The 19,858-nt window shown below is 38.7% G+C and overlaps 1 protein-coding gene and 1 long non-coding RNA gene across 3 annotated transcripts in view; one reads left to right on the top strand and one right to left on the bottom strand.

Moving 5' to 3' along the window:
- ccdc146 (coiled-coil domain containing 146) overlaps positions 1 to 19,858 on the bottom strand; it is a 62,912-nt gene that overhangs the window by 23,999 nt on the left and 19,055 nt on the right. For both annotated transcript variants that reach the window (XM_086268910.1, XM_086268911.1), the window contains exons 4-15: positions 18,784 to 18,999; positions 16,218 to 16,275; positions 14,765 to 14,847; positions 14,516 to 14,609; positions 14,346 to 14,419; positions 13,364 to 13,591; positions 13,018 to 13,107; positions 4,369 to 4,465; positions 3,277 to 3,369; positions 2,224 to 2,391; positions 1,570 to 1,658; positions 86 to 250 (exon numbers count right to left, since the gene is read on the bottom strand). In XM_086268910.1, coding sequence (XP_086125036.1) covers positions 86 to 250; positions 1,570 to 1,658; positions 2,224 to 2,391; positions 3,277 to 3,369; positions 4,369 to 4,465; positions 13,018 to 13,107; positions 13,364 to 13,591; positions 14,346 to 14,419; positions 14,516 to 14,609; positions 14,765 to 14,847; positions 16,218 to 16,275; positions 18,784 to 18,999 — 1,455 coding nt within the window. The remainder of the gene's footprint in view (positions 1 to 85; positions 251 to 1,569; positions 1,659 to 2,223; positions 2,392 to 3,276; positions 3,370 to 4,368; positions 4,466 to 13,017; positions 13,108 to 13,363; positions 13,592 to 14,345; positions 14,420 to 14,515; positions 14,610 to 14,764; positions 14,848 to 16,217; positions 16,276 to 18,783; positions 19,000 to 19,858) is intronic.
- Positions 7,947 to 11,281, top strand: LOC147310432 (uncharacterized). Its single transcript, XR_015125660.1, has 4 exons — positions 7,947 to 8,971; positions 9,339 to 9,480; positions 9,840 to 9,927; positions 10,514 to 11,281. It is a non-coding gene; the product is annotated as an uncharacterized LOC147310432 (long non-coding RNA).

Consider the following 19,858-nt stretch of genomic DNA (forward strand, 5'->3'; position numbering starts at 1 on the left):
TCAATAAAACATAACTCGTTGCACACAGCTTGACATTTTAACTGCTATTATAGTATTTGGTTATGACCACATATCCTAAACACACCTGTCCTTGTTGATGGCAATGGTTCGCTGGATTTCCGATTCATTTTCCAGGACCTTAATCTGCTCCGTCAATTCTGTGATTGTCTGTGAGGCCATCTGTTTCAGCTTGACATACTTTTTCTTCTCTTCCATAACCATATCAGACAGCTTAGAGTACTGTAATATTCTGACGAGGTAACAAAACACAGATTAGTAATGAACACATTATTTATCTACAACACAAACTCCCAATCCAGAACAACTTCTTTACACGTTACACTAATGCTTTGTATTTATACTTCTTAGACTTTTAGGTCTATGTGCGCTTGCTAAATAAACTATGGACAGAAATTTTGTCATCAACAGATGCTATACTCCTAACAGAGTAATCTTAATATCAGTGACTCATATTCATTACAAGTGATCAGTGGATCACAAAATTATGAAAGAACCAAAGTCTCACAGGGTTTAAAATGCATCTAAGACGTGTGTGCTGTGACGAACGACGGCTAAATGTGAGAACAGAGAGGAGATACACTGTCTGATTCCATGTCAAGTGCAACCACTTCAAACTGAACTCTGCTGCTTTGACCTTAATGAATGCATTGTTTAAAAATCTGCTTTTATACTGGGTGGTGCTTTATGCATTAGTCTGTGTCTGAACACTGAAGTATGACCAATTAGAAAGAAATGGTTTTCTACCAAGACAACATGCACAGATGTCTGAATTAATTGTGGCTGCAGATATTTTGCAGCTCAGAGGAGCCAAACATATAACATGGAATCAATTATCAGTCGTGAAAAATGGTTATATTAAAGGAATATTTCACTGAAAACCAAAATCTACATACTTGGTGTGAGTTTTGTGCTTTTGGAGACGGATATTTGCTTTAGTTAAATGGAAGTAAATGGCACTTAAAATGTCAAATTTATCCAAAACCCTTGTGGCTCGTGAATATGTGAGAGGACATGAACATTAACAGAGTCTTCCTCTGCTGAGTTGTAATGTTATCTAGCATTGTGATCCTTTTGGAGAAACACAAAGCTAGAAATAGGTAAGAACTCAAAGCATACAGAAAACTCGAATAGAGCTTGTTTTTCAGCTACTGAAGATAAAACAGAGAGAGGCCCACAAACAAGCAGCAACTAAAGATGGCTGCAGTAAAGTCCTAGCATAGTATCTCGAGGGAGGAAACCACATCTGGTGATGTCCATGAATTCTAGACTTCAGGCAGTCACTGCAAAAGTTCTGATATTTAAATTCATGCTACTTCATCCAATTACGGATGAAAAGATGGATGGATAGAGTAAAATGAGGTACACACATCAAGGATTTTGCATCAGGAAATAAAAATGTAATAAAATGCTTTTATTTCAGAGAGAGAGCCAGACAGAGACAGTAACAACAGTTTATTAAAGAAATAAACTGTTGTTATACAGTTTATTTCTGAAATTAACAACATAATTAACAACACTATAACATCTTTAAAAAAAAAACAGGTGCACCTGCGCTGTAGCATAGTGTTGAGCTTGTTATGGTCCATGATGATCAGGTCTTTTTCTTTGAGCTCGTGCTGGATGCGCTCGTTCAGTTGCTGTTGGAAGATTTAACATGGAACAGCATCATCATCTGCTGTGTGTATGCATGTGTGTGTGTTTGTTCCAGATATCAAACTTCCCTTGTGCCTTTAAAATAGCTTCCATTTTTAAACTGTAAGTAAATGAAGGATAAACAAAAATTCAAATGACTGATCTAACAGTCTTTGTTTTCTTTGCAATTTTTATTTTTAAGAATTTCTCATTTATTTTCGAGCTGGTTGCTGTTGATCCAGGATTTTCTTATGTACTAATTAAGAAAGAGTCGGTGAATCTTTTATTAATTAAAAAAAAAAACCCGTAATAATTTATAAAATGTTTTTTCCTCAATCCCAATATCCCCAATATTATTAATGTAGAAGACAGATGCGCTCTTGCTCGCTGGTTTCTCGACTGTCATGCTAACATCCCAAAGTATCTAAAATACAAACCCACTGATTCTCACACAAGTCTAGTTGAACTGCTCTGTGTCTGCATAAATGATTATATTATGCACTAAAATGCACTAATGATGACATAAAATGTAAATAAATCTGCGTGCGTGTCTGTGGGTTTAAACTTCACCTCGACCCTGAGCAGTTCACGGTGCTTCTGGCCTCTCTCCTCTGCTTTGATTTGCGTTAAACATCTCAGGTTATGGACCTCCTCTCTGAGGCGGTTTGAGTCACTGAGCAGCTCCTGAATGACCCGATACTGCTGCTTTCTCTCGCTTTCCTCTTCAGCCGCCAATAGCTGTTTGGGAACAATTTAGGAGCCCTTTACAGTTTAAAAACACCTTAAAAACATTAAAAACCGAATGATATTATGGATCCCCGGGGCGATCACTGGAATCAATTTTCTCTTATTGTGTGTCATGAACAAAATATGTAAACAGAAATCTCATTTTGTCCCTCATTTCTTGAAATTAAGATACAAAGACATGAAAAACGACTTAGTGAGAACTTTAATAGTAAAAGTGCAAGACCCAGAAAGTGGAAAAAGCCTGAGATGTTTATTAAAATTAACTAATATTATAGCATATTATAATTAATATTATCACTCCCAGAGTAAATATGAAAATTTCTTTGATTGTTCATACTGTAGCAACCATTTGTGAATAGCAGAAATTACTCGTGTAGTTTTTTTGTCTGTTTTTTCTGTATTTAAACACTATTTATTATTTATTGTTCTACTTTTTCCTTTTTCTAATATATCTCCAATTCTCCAAAAGTTGATTCTGTTCATCTGGACGTAGCGTTTTGTGGGAGAAACGTTTCAGTGGGCTGGTTTCAGTCATTATGCAAATGTGCTGTTTATAAGATTTGGGGAAACCTGCAGTCAGCTGAGACTGAAGAAGTCACTTGGATGAGTGACGAAACCTTTCTCCCACAAAACGCATTGAGAATGCATCAAGATATCTCCAATTTGCTTTTTCTTGCTCACACTTATTCTTGCTATAATGTGAATTTCCCCAGTGTCAGATTAATAAAGTCTATGTGGTATTTAAAGCATATCTTTTGATAGGCTGGAGACGTATCCAGGGTATACGCAGCCTCTCGCCCTACTCCAGCTCAAACTGCGACCCTGAATTCAATGAGCAGAAGAAAACGGATCGATGGTTGGCCCTTACATGCCCACCTGCTTTTCAAAGCTGACTTTGAGAGCATCAACCTCTTTCTGAAGTTCCATCCTTTGCTGAAAGCTGGCTTCTGTTTTGGGGACAGCATCTAACTGAAAATTCAGAAAATGAGAGTTTTCTTTCAGTATAAATTGGCAAGTATCCTTTGAATTGGGTTCAAATGCAATGTTCTTCAGACCACAGTGTAAAGAAAAAAAAAAACACCATGAGGATTGAGTCCTAATCTTCCTACACCCAATATCTAATCCGGGCAGTGAATATTCAATCCCACAAAAAGGCTTACTAAAAAACAAACACAACAGTGTTAGATTATTTGATCTTATAACAGCGTCTTGTTTTTAGCAGTTTGATCTCCGCAGCCGCATATTTTATAAAAGTTTGGAGGGAGAAGAAGACTACATCAGTAAGTTCAAGTACTTCAAAAAAGATAATGCAATACCATAATTAAGTTTCATCTGCATACATAAAGCAATAAATATTCATTATTAGCCCTCTTGCTGGGTAAAGTTTGAGCACAACAGTATGAAAATATTAAACCCATCAATCACATCGCGTTCGATTTAAATGTGATGAATTTCTGTGGTAAAACCACAGACTCCTCCAAACAGTTCAGTTTCATTACGTGCGGCTGTTCATGTGAGCTATTCTTGATTAGCAAACTGAGTGAATCATAATGTTCAGAAGCGTTGTTTCCTTGTTTCCTCAATGTGCAAATTCCCAGATGTGTCATATTGATTTCCTTTCATGCCATTATGTCCTTTTGAGATGTGCTGATGCATTTCCAATCAGCCGCTTGTTCCTCTTCCTTCCACTTTCTCGTTAAAAAATGCGCACATCAGAAAAATGACAGGAAGCTTGGTCTAATATAAATCAACAATTTATGTGACAATACAACACCTGTGTCAAAGCCTGGAAAATGTTCCAAATCTGTTGTTAACTCCAGTGAGAAGATGAAGAGAATCTATACAGTACTGTGAAGCTTTTAAGTCGCAATTACAGGTGTTACATGTACAAAGGAACCACAGCAATCACACTGGACACTTTAACTGCTTCACCATGTCTTCATGTGAAAGCAACATTTCACAGATCACCTTTGCCTTTAACTTCTCGTAGATATTCCGCATGTGTTCGAGCTGCTCCGTGGCTGCGGTCAATGCGTGCTCCATCCTGTTCAGGGCTTGCATCTGCCTGAGGATAAAAAACAGGCCCCTTTTAAATATTTCATTATCATGACACCGACTCTCCAACACTAAAATCTATTGTTTCACATCTAGCTAATTATAAAGCGCTGCATATGGTTTGCTGTCAAATATGATGGTTTTGAACTGTGTTTGAAATGCAGCTAAAGACTCACCTCTTGTTAAACAGCTGTTAGACTTTAAAACATTTGCACACTGATGCAGAAAAACTGTAAAACTACACCTGCCACTGCTCAAAATGATGTATTTTTTATACTTAAAGGATCTTTACTAGGGGTGCAACGATACTCGTATCGGTATTGAACCGTTCGATACAGTGCTTTCGGTTCGGTATGCATATGTATGAACAATACAAAATTTGTAATTTATTTTATCAACTTTCCTTCTGACGATGCTGTCTGTGTTGAGCGCTCAGTGAATCTGCGTTCGACTACTCCGCCTAGGCTGCACTGTAGAGCGCAGATCCACTGAGCCTTCAACACAGACAGCATTGTCAGAAGGAAGAGCGCAGGGCAAGCTAGCGAGACAGAAGTTAAGCTCTCCTTGCAACATGGCAAATTGAACCTCCCCCACACTCATTCAGATCTGGCGTTTGGAATTATTTTGGTTTTCATGTGAGGTATGACCCTGAAGTTAAGCGCGTCATGGAGTAAAGTAAAACAGTATGTTGGATGTGCCACGCAATGCTCAATTACATGGGTGGGAACTAGTGGCAGTTAGCTCGTTAACGTGTTGGCCGTCCAGCCCCACGCAGGGGTAGCTCGTTAACGGAGATTTGCCGTGTTGTGGCGTTAACGTCATCTCAACAGATTAACGCTGACAGCACTAGTGGGAACACAACGAATATGACTGCACATTTACTCCGACATCATCCTAGTGCAAAGACAAGTGGAAGCAGACAAAAACAACAAGCATGCATGCTACAAACTTTACCCGAGTCATTTAGACAGCCGTTAGCACATGATTCTCCTTATGGGGACCTGATATGTTTAATATTGTGGCGAGCTCAGACAAGGAGGAGACGGAGGTGTCGTTTGGTCTTGCTTCCCGTGAGCTAGCCAGGGAGCACAGCCGTTTATTGACATCTGCAGAAGAACACTGCCGCTAGCTAACTGCTCTGCGTGGCAACCGCACAGCAACAACAACAACACACAAGGCGCCCTCTGACCCCGGAAGGACACACCATCGCAGCGGGAGGGCGTCACCCGTCACTATGGCAACATAAACAAAACATAACTGTACAAACAGAACCCCGAACAGCCCTGACCCGCTACAATATGCTGCTGAGAATATAGCCCAGAAGAAGCGTATAGTATAGCTTTTATTTTGGAAAGAGCCATTTCTCTGTAATAAACTCTCTTTTCCAAAGATGAGTGATTCCTCAATCAGATACAGGTGTTACCGCGCCAGATCCGCGGCCCCGAACCGTAGTAAGGAAACCTCTGGCAGTTACTTGAAGGTTCCGTAACTGACTCGTAGCCGGCAACAGCTTACTATACAGGTCAACTCCGCTAGCAAAAAGATCGAAGGAGGCGTAGGAAACTGCTTCACCGAACTTTATTTCTTCTCTAAGGCACGAACACCGCGTACAGTGGGCTGAAACAGTTTACTCACAGCGAGCATCGCCGACACAACTCTGGCTGTCGAGGGAGTTATTATATTCCTTTTATTTATTTTCTTTTCGTCTCTTCTGTAGCTAACCGTTACTTTTCCCCTGCTCCGCTCTCTCTCTTCACACACACACCAGGCAGTCCCGCTACACACATCCCGAATACATTTCCCATCAGGCTTCATCCTTAAAGGGCCATGCCTGTAACACAGGGCTTGCAAAATCGCTAGCCCGACGTCCCGGGGCTAGCGATTTTTCCAGTCGTACTACCAAAATCTATCTCTGCCCTGCCCGTCGGGCTATTGTAGGAAGGAAAAATATATGTCAATGCTTTTGCATTCTTTCGGAAATGTAGCTGGGTAATTATGTCATTGCCATCGGTGAGCCACTGTCAATATGTGACATATTCAAATCATGTTTGAATTTGCGCTTGTTTTTTGCTTTCACTTTGCAATCGTGCGAACTGTGTATAGAGAGCGACAGTACTGATTGGTGAGTGATGATAATTTGCGCACCAATTCCTCTGACATCGTCTTATCAATCGTTAGCTTACTATGCAAACATGACAAGTGAAATCTCCCGCAGCAAGCTTAAACATATGAGAGGTTGATCGCGCAGAGAATCGCTGACCGTTATATTTTAGTTCTGCTGAGCCAAATAAGAGAGGTCAGGGTGAAGAAGTGACAGCCAAAGAAAAGCTTACCACAAAACGGAAAAGTTATGACAAATCAGACTATAAGGCAAAAAGAAAGTGCAGCTTTATGGTTTCATGGACAAAAGAATTTCTGTGGCTGCAATATGACGAGCTATATAACCGGGGCTGCACATAAGTGGTCCGCAGGTGCGCATTCGCTGTCAAAAAAAAAAAAAAAACAACGTGCACAAGATATGAAGTTGCAACGCCTGTTTGCATACATAAGATTTTCTGGAGGAGGATAGACATTTGTTTAAAACTCTTAAAGATGTCGAAGAAGCTCCTTTAAGCAATTACTTTGGTGTTCCTGCAGCTCCAAAGAAATGTCAGAAGGAGTCCGAACCACAAAAGAAGCGCGTATTCTCAGAAAAGTGGTTGCAGGAGGTGAGCTGGCTTCAAACAAATGATGAACGCACAGAGATGTGGTGCAGAATGTGCCGTGAAAATCCCACTCTAGCGGACAAAAACAGTGCTTTTTATATAGACGCAATCGCGCGTTGCAACTTCTTACCTGGTGCGCCTCTTTTATTTTGACAGCGAATGCGCACATGCGGACCACTTATGTGCACCCGTGTAAATAACATAATGTTCTGCCGGGTGTGTTGTTGGTTTTCTCTCGATTTCTGAGTCGACAAGCGCCTTTGTTACTGGGACCAGTCATTTTAAGAAAGGCCCCATTAGAAGCCATGAGAAATGCAAGAAATGCATTATTGCTCAGTCTGCAATATCTTTCCCAGAACAAACACCAATTGCAAATAACATACTAAAAATAAACCTGAAAAATCTGTTTAGAACAGCGTACTATGTTGCAAAGAGTGAACTACCACTGGCAAAATTTAGCAGTCTTTGCAAACTTCAAAAAGCAAATGGCCTAGATCTTGGTTCCACTTGTCTCTTACCTGTGACTTCAGCGGAAATTTCAAATTCAGGATCTGACACAGACTGATTCATGTCCTACACAGTTCTTACAAGTTCATAGAAATTTCTGTTCAATTAGAACCAAGTATTTGAGTTGATGATTGTAATTTTTATACAATGTTGTAATTTGTTTTTCAACAATTTTTTGATTAATGTTTTGTTTCCTTTACAATATTATACATTAAAGTATAATATTGTAAAGGAAACAAAACATCAATCAAAAAATTGCTCTCTTTTTTATTCGGGCTACTTACATTTATTTTGGGCTACCAAAAACTGAAGAGTCCCTGCCCGAAGGGCTACCAGGGATTTTGAAATTTTGAGAGCCCTGAGATATATTTATTATTTTTTTTATTACTTTTGTTTCAGCAACATTAAATTTAAAAACTGTACTTTTGAGTTAAAATATATATTTATAATTTTAATAAATGGCAAATTAAAAAGGCATGAACATTTTTTTGTATCGAAAAAATATCGAACCGTGACACCAAAGTATCGAACCACACTGAAAAAAAGGGACTGGCCATCTCTTGGATTTATGTAAGCATCTTGCATGTATTTAACACAATTGCCTCATGTTTTAAAGATAAATGTAACTATATAGTGTAAAAACTACATGATATGCAGAAAGGGTGTATTAAATTGTTCATATCATGTTCAGGTGAAGTAAGTCAATAAGATAGCAACGTTAAATCTCGTGAAACCACGCGTGATTTCATCTCGCGGGCTTTGGATCGTGGTTTAAAAAATGCATCCATCTCAGTCAAGTCGAGCAGCCAACTCTACGTTTTTTGGTATGTCTTGATTTTTTGAATTAATGTTTACCATATTTCAGCCAAATGTAGTTAAACGTCTAGAGTGCCGCCATGTAACATGCTAAAAAAGAGCCGTTAGCTTATTTGCTGTTTTATCTGTTGTCAAAGAATTGGCGCTTTTTCATTTGAATTTGTCTTTGGCACAAGAGCCGTAATATCACATTAAACCTAATTAGGAGGCACTCACAACATAATTTGGTTTTCTGTGTGAATAGATTTGCCAACTGACTCTTCAGTTACATTGTGTATTTACTGCACCGTGGTGTTAGTGAGATTTTGGACATTGAACAGCTTTAGCTAATATCATCAGTGGCATTATGCTAGCTTACATCCCTACCCTTCCTGCCCTCACCTGCTGTCCTTTTGTTTTTGTTTTTGTTTTGCTGCACATTGAGAGATTACCTCTATTCTGCATTTCACCAGGAGTCAGCTGATGGATTGTGGGTTCAAGGTGTTATGGTAAGAAAGTATATTCTATTTTCGCTTAAGGTTTCTGTAACTTAATTATAATAGGTTTTTTATAATTATTAGGTGCATGCATACTCAAATAGACCACCCTATTAATACAACTGAGAAATCCAAAATCTGCCATAGGTTTAACCTGTATGTATTGTCAGAAAGGTGATTACTGGACTCACATTAATGCACACTTGAACTAAAATGAGGTTGTAACTTGTGGGTTCTTGGGTTGCAAATCAGAAACAAACATCTTTGGATTTTTTTAATCCCATAAGATCTGGAAACACAGTTTTTATTCAACAAAACATTACTGATTAACCAAGCACAGTGCCTGCTGTTATTTCAAAATAATTTTATGTCATTTTAGATGAAATGCAGCATTCCAGTGCATCCCAACCTTGCCTTTACAGTCAAGGTTTCTGACGGAGCTGAGTTTCTCTCTGACAGTCTGCTGAAAGTGTTTGGGGGAACAGGGCACAAAGCTAAAGGATGTAGCTGCCATGATGACAGTAAGAACTTTAAAATTCTTTAACTACAAAGTGTATATGTATTGCATTAGGTCAGTAAAAGATTTTTATGCTGCATCCATTGAAACAGTCAACTATTACCCGTGAGTACTGATTCCACCGAAAGGATGCCATAATTTTCGTTATGCATTTACTGGCCCACTGAGAAAAATTTATCTTTTTAAAAAAAGAAATGTTCTGGAAACTATATATCCATAAAGTTGATGTCAAACAGGAACTTTTGATATTTCTTTGTAGATGCTGGTGTTGCATGTTGACTGGTTTAAGTTTTTGTCTGGGATCATTTTCTTCTGTGCTACTGAAAAGTTCACAAATCTGTTTTCTTTGTTATAATACTTTAGGATGACATTAATGCTCGAAGGGAGTCTCATCAAAGTGCTCCGCGTCTGTGTGAAAGACAATTGCAACATCTTGGTGCAGGAGTTCATGGTGAGTGTTTTATGAGTAGATTGTGGCTTTGCAACATTTAAAAATGCATTTAGTTATCCACTTGATCCTCATTGGACTGGTTAGGACCAGTAGTCCTCTTTAATAATTTGAAGTTCACATGAGGCCTGGTAGCGAACTCGGCCGCCCCCCCTTGAGGCCCCACCCCCTTATATTAGGGGTCACATCAGTGTGAAAAAACTTTAAATTTGTCATTCTAGTGAACAAAGGAAAATCCCACCAATATTTACATTAGCTTTTGTTTGGAAAAAAAAAAGACCAACAGCTAACCAAATTGTGGGGCTGAAAGTCTAAATTCTAACATCTTCTGAGTGACATAGCCTGGATTTCTGATGGGCCGGTGTCTTTCTAACAAAAACTAATGTAAAGCATTTGAAATTATTATGTTTTTCACTCTGTCTTAGAAACTCTGTTAGACCATGAATGGCAGCATGGCAGGCAACTCTTTGGCTATAGCTATTTACTATGTTGCTTGCATTGGTTTAAATTACTCTAACATTAGAACTGGTAGATTCAAAAGAGATGAGTTTAAAAAGGAATCTTAAAGAAATGTTTTGTGTTTAACCAGGACTTGACTGAGGCCACTGCACAGATTGAGAAAACCACAATGAACATCTGTCTCCAGAGGATGCACCAGGCAATGACTTTTCTGATGTTGGCATCATCATCGAGGGTATAGTAGTTCTTCAAGATCTGGATAACGTGACCTTTGCAGTAGCCATGCTGTTTGGACCTTTTTTATTCCTTCAATATGAGTTACCCATCACAACTCTGCTACACTTTTGAGGTGATTCAAAGGGTGGTAATGGAGTTGGATGCAACTCAGCTCTCAAGAAAAACTCACAACTAAGACAAAACTGCTCCTGCAAGGAAAGCTCACTGTTATGCATGCAAGCTGATCAGCTCTAGGTGAGAGGACATTTAAATCTCACACTTGTTCTGCTGCATTTTTGAAGCTCAATTCCAGGAACAGATCGCAGGGTTCATTTTTATATACTCTGCAACTGCCATGAGGACGAGCCGTTTTTCTTGTTGTTGTTTGTTTTTCCTTTTGCTCTGTACAGCATTTTGGCAGCATTTTTAAATTTCTCTTTGTATTTTTTCTTTCTTTTACTAGTGAAGAGATGTAGCATGAACAGTTATGCAGTCTAAATATCCCATATGGGTCGTGTGAAATGGTATTTTCAGTTTCATTCAGTTGAAGTAAAGAACGTTGAATATTTCTAAGTGTGCTGTTTTGAACCAAGATGTCACAGTATGATCAGTGCTGTAATTTTTGACAGTCACTGTATCAATGTTATTTTTGCATCTCTTGAATAAAGGTTTTGACCTGCAAGTGCTAATTTCTTTAGTTATTGGGGTAAAATGGGTAATGTTAATAGGAAGGTGTTTGCCAATTCAGTAACCTAATTTAATGTTAATGGAAACTAACATTACCTCAAATTGTTTAGTTATAATTGTTGTTTAACTGAATCTTGACATCAGAGGCCTTAAATAGAATGTTTTGATTTGTTCTTTCCCAACATTTTTCAAAAGAAACAGTCTAATTTCTTTGCTGTGATTGATTCCAGAGAACACGGAAGAACTGACATTATTTAACTGTTGATTTATGTAGATTCAGTGGAGGAGTAATGTCAGTTTAATTCTTTACCTACTGTCAATGCAGTGAAATTAGACATTTTGTTTTGAAAGGTTACTGGTGGATGCCAGCAACCATCTTGGAAGAGAACAATACAATCTGTTATAAGGCCTCCATTTGAAAATTGTGTATTTGATACTAGAATATAATAGCAAAATGTAATTTGAAGATAACATGTAGCATTTAAGTGACCAAGTAGTATTGGGTAAAAGTTATTGAATGGTGTTGGGATAAAGTGAGAAAATTGTGAAGGATTAAAATATTTCAAGAGCTCAAATTACTTCATCAAAACATGTTTAAGTCACATTTTATCAACACAAATTGCACAGGTTTATTGAACATGAATAAATTGTGTTAATTTAACTCAATTGTTTAAGTTGCTGCCAAAGCAAAACATCTGTGTGCAACAAATGTCCACCATTGAATTAAGTAAATCCAACAACATATTTTTTTCAGTGCAAACCGAACCGTGAATTTTGTGTATCGTTGCACCCCTAATCTTTACAGTGTATCATTAAATGATTTATAGCATGACTAGGTTTCCCTAGTCATGACTAACTGACAAACCATCTCAAGCCGTTTTATATTGTAAGTCAAAGACCCTTTAATAATACAGAGAAAAGCCCCAACAATCAGATGACACCCTATGAGCAAGCACTTGGTAACAGTGGGAAGGAAAAACTCCCTTTCAACAGGAAGAAACCTCTGGCAGAACCAGGTTCAGAGAGGGGCTGCCACTTGCCGCAAATGCTTGGGGATTAGGGGAGGAAGACAGGACAAAAGACATGCTCTGGAGGACAGCCAGAGGTTAATAATAACCTCATGATTAAATGCAGAGAGGTGTATAAACACGTAGTTAGTGACAAAAGGTGAGTGAAGAAGAAACACCTCCAGAAGAAGCCTCCAGCAGCCCAGGCCTATATAAGCTTTACCAAAAGGAAAGTTTCAAGCACAATCTTAAGTAGAGAGGGTGTCTGTCCCCTGAATCCAAACTAGGAGCTGGTTAATTAAAAGAGCAGGTTCTCTAATATTGTTAGATCTTTGCCTTAAAATATAAAGCACCTCCAGGTGACTGTTGTTGGGATTTTGCACTATATAAATTAAATTGAATACCTTACTTTTAAATACCTTAAGTAAGCCAGTAACCTAAGAGCTAAGTGCTCTATTGGGGTGATACAGAACTATGAGGTCTTTAAGATAAGATGGGGCCTGATTATTCAAGACCTTTTATGTTAGAACATATATGACATAGACACCAGCAGTGGCAGAGAAGACTGATTTAAACTACTAAAATAACACGTGAAGACGCTAACGCAAATGCTAAATGCAAACCTAACATTTCTGTGTTCAGAAAAAGGTCACCGTCAAGGTTCTCAGTATGTAAGGACTAATTTCCATGTGGAAAAGATTACTCGTGAGATATCACTCTGTACCTGTTTTTCTCCTTGAGCTGCAGAGACCGTCTCTCATACAGATGCTTTCTGTCACACATGATGTTCTGCAGTTTCATTTCCAAGATGCCTCTGGTAATGGGAAAACACAGTGACACGCATGACAAATATCCTATCTGAACATACATTATCTATCTCATGAAGAAACCCAGCCGGGGGGGGGGGGGGCACAAGCCAGCGCAGTGTGCTCCTAGTCCTACGATTGGTGAAATGTGTCAATTAAAGGGATATGAGTTGTTAGCACTACCTGAAAAGCACTATGTTCGATTCCCTAAGAATAGTCAAAGTCGCTCAGACTAAATGAAAGAAAAAAGAAAAAAAAAAGTACCTGTTGCCCATAAATTCATTCAGCTCCTCCTTCTTGATCTCCTGCTCTTTCAGCAGCTGCCTCTGAATCCTCTGACTGGCCTCCACTTGGACCCTCAGACCCTCCAGCTCTTGCATCACGTCCTCCTTCTTCATCCTGAGGGAATGGTTTCGCTCATCCACCGCTTTTACTTGCTGCTCAATTTCTGAAATCTCCATATTTAGTGTTTTCATCTTCTTCATTGCAGCTCTGGTATTTGTGTTTCAGGAATTGGGAGAAATGTAAAAAATAAAGAACGAACGCAAGTATGAGAACAGGATAAAAGTGTGCTCTAGTGCATATCTTATGAAATAACAGCATGCGCATGCATCTTTTACATACACCCCACAGTACCCCTCAGCTTTGTGAATTTGAAATTACAAGTCAGCGCTCAAACAGCTTATACAGACAGTTCCACCGCAATACTCGCAAGCCAAATATTAATTTAAAAGAAACATAAAAGGAACTGCAGTGACGCAGCAAGTGAATCATCCTGCAGCTGCACTTGAATTACAATAAAAAGACTGATGCCTGAAAATTTTTGAGAATTTGGGTAGTACAACAAAAAGTACCCCTCATTTCAGTTCTTTATTTGGTAGTACTGTAGATCAAAAGCCAGAGAATCTGCAGAAATGTAAACTGAAAAATGGTTTTCAGTAGGAAAAAAAAGGACTGATATCCAAACAGACATTTACACTGAGCATAAACAATTAAAAAGAGAAAATCTTTCCACTATGAATCTTAATGGTTCATCCAGATACTTTTATTTTGTTTGTGTACGAATTCCAGATGAAGGGGTGGAGGCAGGTTAGAGCAGTGGCTTTTCGAAAGTTGCTCCAGCTGTCTTTTCTTTTCTGTGTCTCTGAAGCACCCTAGCTGTCTCATTGACATTCCTGGAATTTCTAACTATATTCTCCTTGCTCTTCCCCAGCAAAGATTAGGAGGAGTTTACTAATATACTTACTCCTTCGTCGAGCGTTTCCTTTCAGCCTCCTTTAAAATCTGGTCAGGTATTCTGATGAGCTCGGCCTTCTCAGCCTTGTAATACATATGGAGATGTTCACATGTAAGAAGGCAGATTTGCTATTTTATTGATGGCACCCTATAAGCTATTCCCCCCTCATTCGCACAGACCTCTTTGAGCTCAATGAGAGCCTTCTTATCTTCCAGCTCATTCTGTTCTGTCAATATCTGCTTTTCGTGGGTTTCTATATCTTCCATCAGACTTCTGTGAGGTATAAACACAAGTACATTAACCTCTGGAACAATTTTCATTAAAGGCGTGATAATAAAGTGATAATATCTGCAGTTAGACACAAAACAAACTCACACAGAACACAGATAGTGGTTAATGCATGTTAAAACTTCATCATCATATAATACCTGATTTCTCGCTGTCTTTGTGCCACCTCTCTCCTCAGATCCTCATATTGATCCTGCATGACCTCTGTCTTGTCCTCTTGCTCCTAGAGGACCCATAGAGCGTGTAAACCACAGACTGATAATACAGAATTATCAGGTACATTATAACGAATTGAAGCTCACACTTCGTATTTTTCAAACTGGTGGATGGGTGAAAGGATAAAAATGATTATTATACACAGTGAGCGTTTTTAAGTATTTCAAGTTAATGACCCAGACTGACAAAATCAAGAAGCCAGAGTTTTTCCAGATTTTTTAAATCTAAACTTTTCAGAACAAACCAATTGAAATTCAACATTTTTTAAAAGTGCTAGATTACTCTGACTTTACTTTATTTTAAATCTAATATACTGGTTCAACATCTGACTCAATCTAGTATATATAAAAATAACAATACAGTAGGTTTCTGATTTTTTCAAGTGTATGTGGCATATATTGTAAATAGTGAAGCCAGTTGAGACGTGCCTTAAATTTGGATTCTTTAAGTTGCTAAATTCTTCTAGTTGGTTCCAATGAGGTAGAGCAGGTCATCTGTAAATTGGAAGGTTGGCGGTTCAATCCCTGGCTCCAGGGAACCAGGCAAGCCAGATACCCTTGGGCAAGATAGTAACCCCAAGTTGCTCTCTAATGCATCCATCAGAGTGTGAGTGTTAGACAGAAAGCACTTAAGAAAACAAATTACCTGAACAGCAAGCACGCCACCGGCAGTGGAACTGATTACTTCTTTGGCCCTGATGATCTTTGAGTTTAGAGTTTTATTATATTTTTTAATAACTTGTTTGGTTGGTTAAATACTACCCATGAGCCTCTTTGACTCATTAAAACTTTTTGAGTTCAGGCTAATTTGTAATGATCTGGTGCTGCACTCCGCAATTAAAACGGTAGCATATAAACACATGCAAATGTTATTAGCACTGCTGCTGAATTTATTCAGGAAATTTTGCAAAGCTCAGACTCTTTTGACATTAGCAGCACCAGCAATAAAATGTAGAAAGTTTGATGAAATTTATAAATGTAGTGCTCCTTGAGAGTAACCCTCGGGGTTGTTTGGCAACATCTGATAAAATGTTCTTCAACAAAAGTGTTGCTTGTTATTGTTTATCATTAAAATAAAATCCAAGGGTTGGAAATGCTACGTTATGGTGAAATTATTAATAAGAATTTGGCCTGTTAGGTCGATTTGTTATTAATGATTAAATCTCATTCCACTTGTTGCCCTCCTTTTTGCTACACTGGAATAAAAATGATTTAGCTTCATACTGCTTGAAATGACAGTTCCCGCTCTTCATATGGAGGGATTACGCCTGCATAGAGGCTTAAAGTAAAACTCATATTTATCCTCTTTCAAGACCATTGTTGGAATAGTAATCCACACCTCTGAAACTAGAACTGGATGGTGCAATAATGAACTTACAGCAGGTTTCATCTGAATTTCATTCTCTTTCTCCAGATACTGCTTCTCTTCCCAGAGACTGCAGGCCGGTGAGGGTAGGTGAAAAGTGTAGATCACACGAGAATACAGGAGAATGTGGAGAAGAAAACAAAATTATCGGGAATTTCAAGAGGAATAAATAATCGTTTTCAGTTCTCAATTCAACAAAAAGAGGAACACACTGACACAAACCTGCATTTATATTGTTAAAACTTGACTAATGTGCAGTTTTCAAAAAAGCAAATGAAGCAGAATCAACATATTATTAAAGAGCATGCCAGATAAGTTGCATTAGTATATTAATATAAAACACTTTATTCTATACTGGCAAATACACCAACAGTGCTAAACACTTCATCCTATAGAAACAGATAAATTGTGTCCAGCAAAGTTTGACTGTGTATATAAAATATAATTTCTTTGCATTTTTCATCTCCCCGCGGCAGATGTTTTTTTTGAGCAGTTGATTAAAGTTTTGTATGAAATAATTTCAAGTCAGCTCTGTCATAATGAAAAACCTTACTGTACAGCTCACAAAGTAAATTATATTAATCTTCCTGACAAGCTGATATATTGGATATTAAGTTATACACAAAAATAACTATAGAGGAAAAATGCAGGAAGGCTGCAAAATGTGACCGAAAAAATGTGCTGAATTCCTGCGTATCTGTTTGGCTACAGATGAAGGACGCAGTGATTTTAAAAGGCATATTTGCATGGTGAGCATCTGCTTGTCATATGCAGACTGATAGCCATGTGGACAAGTGAGGGGAAAGGGGAATAAGCAGGAGAAAAGGCAAGAATGGGGGGAGAGAATATCTTAGTCTGGAGGCGATGAAAAGAAGGGTGGCAGGAGAAACCGAGACGGTGGGAGTGCAACAGAGTTCACCAGCAAACGCTGTCACAAACAATATGCACAGTCAGAATGTAATAATACCTATGACTGCATCCTGGGAGAATGCTCTGCAATTGGTTTTCATTTAATATTTCAATTACTGTCCGGACTACAACTTTCTGCCTGGGTGTCAGCACTAAAAATCACTGTATCCTACAGATCGTATCTTTGCCGCGGAGTGGTGAGTTTGAGTGGTTTTATATTGCCAGGGCGATCTGGAGTCACTGCAGTGCAGGAAAAATAAGTGTGGGGATTGAGTAAATGAGATCTTTTAGCAAAATCACAACAAGCTTTTCATCTTCTTCTGACCTCTGACTGTGTTTTATTTGAGTTTTTTCTAAATACAATTAACAGTATTTGTGAGGGGTTCAGTGCCAAAAGCCGACCTGGGAGGCTGCTATAAATCTGACTACCAGTTATAAACAGTCTCCACCACACAAAGTTATTTCTTGAAACTTAGAAACTCTTTAGATTTTTCAGAAAACTTTTTAATCAGTCAACTTTTATCCTTCAATGTAAGTTTAAGGTTTTCATTATTTTTTTTAGTAAGCTAATTTTCATATACATCTCAGATGCCCCTTTCTTGCTCTTTAATCATGCTGAATGTCTTTGCCTGGCATTTATTTTTAACATTGTTTTCAAGGATTAATGCTCATAATGTTTGGGAACCACCAGAGAGTGTTATCATGTTGCTTAGCAATGTTCCTCTAAACTCCCTTTGCCACTTGAAAAAAGTTGAGTTTGTGTACAGAGGAAGGGGAGATACTCGAGCGAGTCTGGTATTTTCCATTTCTATGGGTGTGTTTGACCTTTTGCACGAGCTGGACTGAGTGAGTGGTGAGGAGGAAAGCCTGTCATGAGAAGCCAGCAGGGTGAGAGTAAAATTGGTTGCGATAAGGACAGAGACTTATGGGTCTGAAAGAAAAGGATAAGAGACGAGGAACAGAAAGTACCAGACTGGTGTAAAATAAAAAAAAATAAAAAACACTAACAGTGTACAGAGCTCAGATGAGTAAACATCTTACATCCGGATTGAACACAAATCCACTTGAGGCTGGTATTTGTATCAGTAATTGCGTACATCAAGTTTTCACCATGCGGTAACACTGAGGAATGCAATAGAAATGATGTAAATGCAATAACGTTCAGTCCTAAAGCAATGTTTTTATTTCTATTAGTGTGGAAGTGCGCTGTTGGCCAAGTGCTGCACAAACACAGCACCGATTTGATTTGAGTGTGTTTGTGTCTTCTACTCTTTCACCTTCTAAATTCAATAAAAAGATGCTGCCTCATGTAGCTCACTTCAGTGTTTGGTCCCCAGTTACCTGACTGTGTGCTACTGCGGGTGTGTGCAGTGTGTATGTGAGCACGCTTGTGTTTGTGTGTATCCTCCAGTCAGTTTGTGTGTCCACTTCTCTCTTCACCACTGCAGTTTCATTTCTGTGTTTTTCCTTTTACCCTCTTGCTTCCTACTAGTGTGTCACTATTTTGCGTAGGTGTGCATATGTAACTTCCTGTGTCTTTGTTTGATTCATTTGGCGTTTGATTCAATACCTGATTGAAAATTGAACGTGTAGCCTCGCTGATTGTAGTAACAGTGTGTGTAAATGAACACACACACACACACACACTCACACACAGATATACACTCACCACTTTAGCTGGTGTTGTGCCTTATATTCTCTCTCCTCAGCTGCTTTTAGTTCATTGCATGCCTGAAGGAGCTGTTGCCTCAGTTCATTGACCTCACTTCCTGGCTCCTCAGAGGTGCTCTTCTCCTCTATCCTCTCCAACTCCACCTGAAACCTCTTCAACTCAGCCCGACACCTCTTTGCCTCTTCTAAAAGGTGGATTTCAGAATCCTGGGCACTGTTGTATGGAAGAGTGATTTAAATGTGTGGTTTTATTTTGTCATTAAACAGTAAATATCAGTTCAGTATCACATAATCTCCACGAGGACATGCCAAGTTTTCTGCTGTCAGTTAATAATGCAGTTATTAATGCTGTTTGTTTTAAGCTAGCAAAATCCATTTAAATCCTTCTAAACCTAGGTCCATAGTGCAGTGGTTTACATATTCACCTAATAAGCAAAATAGGCTCAGTTTGATCACAGGAGGAGACACAAATCCCTTTCAGGTTTGCATCAAGAAGGGTATCTGCCAAATCACAAAACGCAACCTGCTGTGCCGACTCTTTGTGAATAAGTGAGCTTTAAATCTATATAAACCTAATGGGTCTGATCAGAAATTATTATACACAATCATTTGTAAAGAGAATCCAGTGGAAAAAAATAGCCGAACAGCTTCAGGCCTCAGTTAGCAGGCCTGTTAAAAGTTCATGACAGCACAATTAGAAGAAGACTGAACAAGCATGGCTTGTTTGGGAGGCTTGCCAGGAGGACACCATAGGCAGCATTGCTTAAGTTTGTAGAGCTCAATCTGAACAACAATCATAAGAATATGAGAACAATGCCCTTTGGACAGATGAGAACAAAACGTACAGAGCCACATTTGGAGAAAAGCACAAACTCATACCAACTGTCAAGCATGGAGGTGGAAGGGTGATGATTTGTGCTTTTTGTGCAGCTACAGTACATAATACTGGACACCTTGTAGTTATTGAGTGGACCATGAACTCCTCTGTAAAAAAACAAGTTTCTAGAGAAAAATCTTTTGGCCGTTTGACAGCCAAAGCTTGGCTTAAACTGCTTAAACTGGGCCTGGGCAAC

This window comes from Aulonocara sp. 'chitande type north' Nkhata Bay, linkage group LG17, assembly GCF_057382095.1.
Source record: "Aulonocara sp. 'chitande type north' Nkhata Bay isolate Kocher_YH1m ecotype deep benthic linkage group LG17, A_spYH_male_GT1.1, whole genome shotgun sequence".
NCBI classification, from domain to species: Eukaryota; Metazoa; Chordata; class Actinopteri; order Cichliformes; family Cichlidae; genus Aulonocara; species Aulonocara sp. 'chitande type north' Nkhata Bay.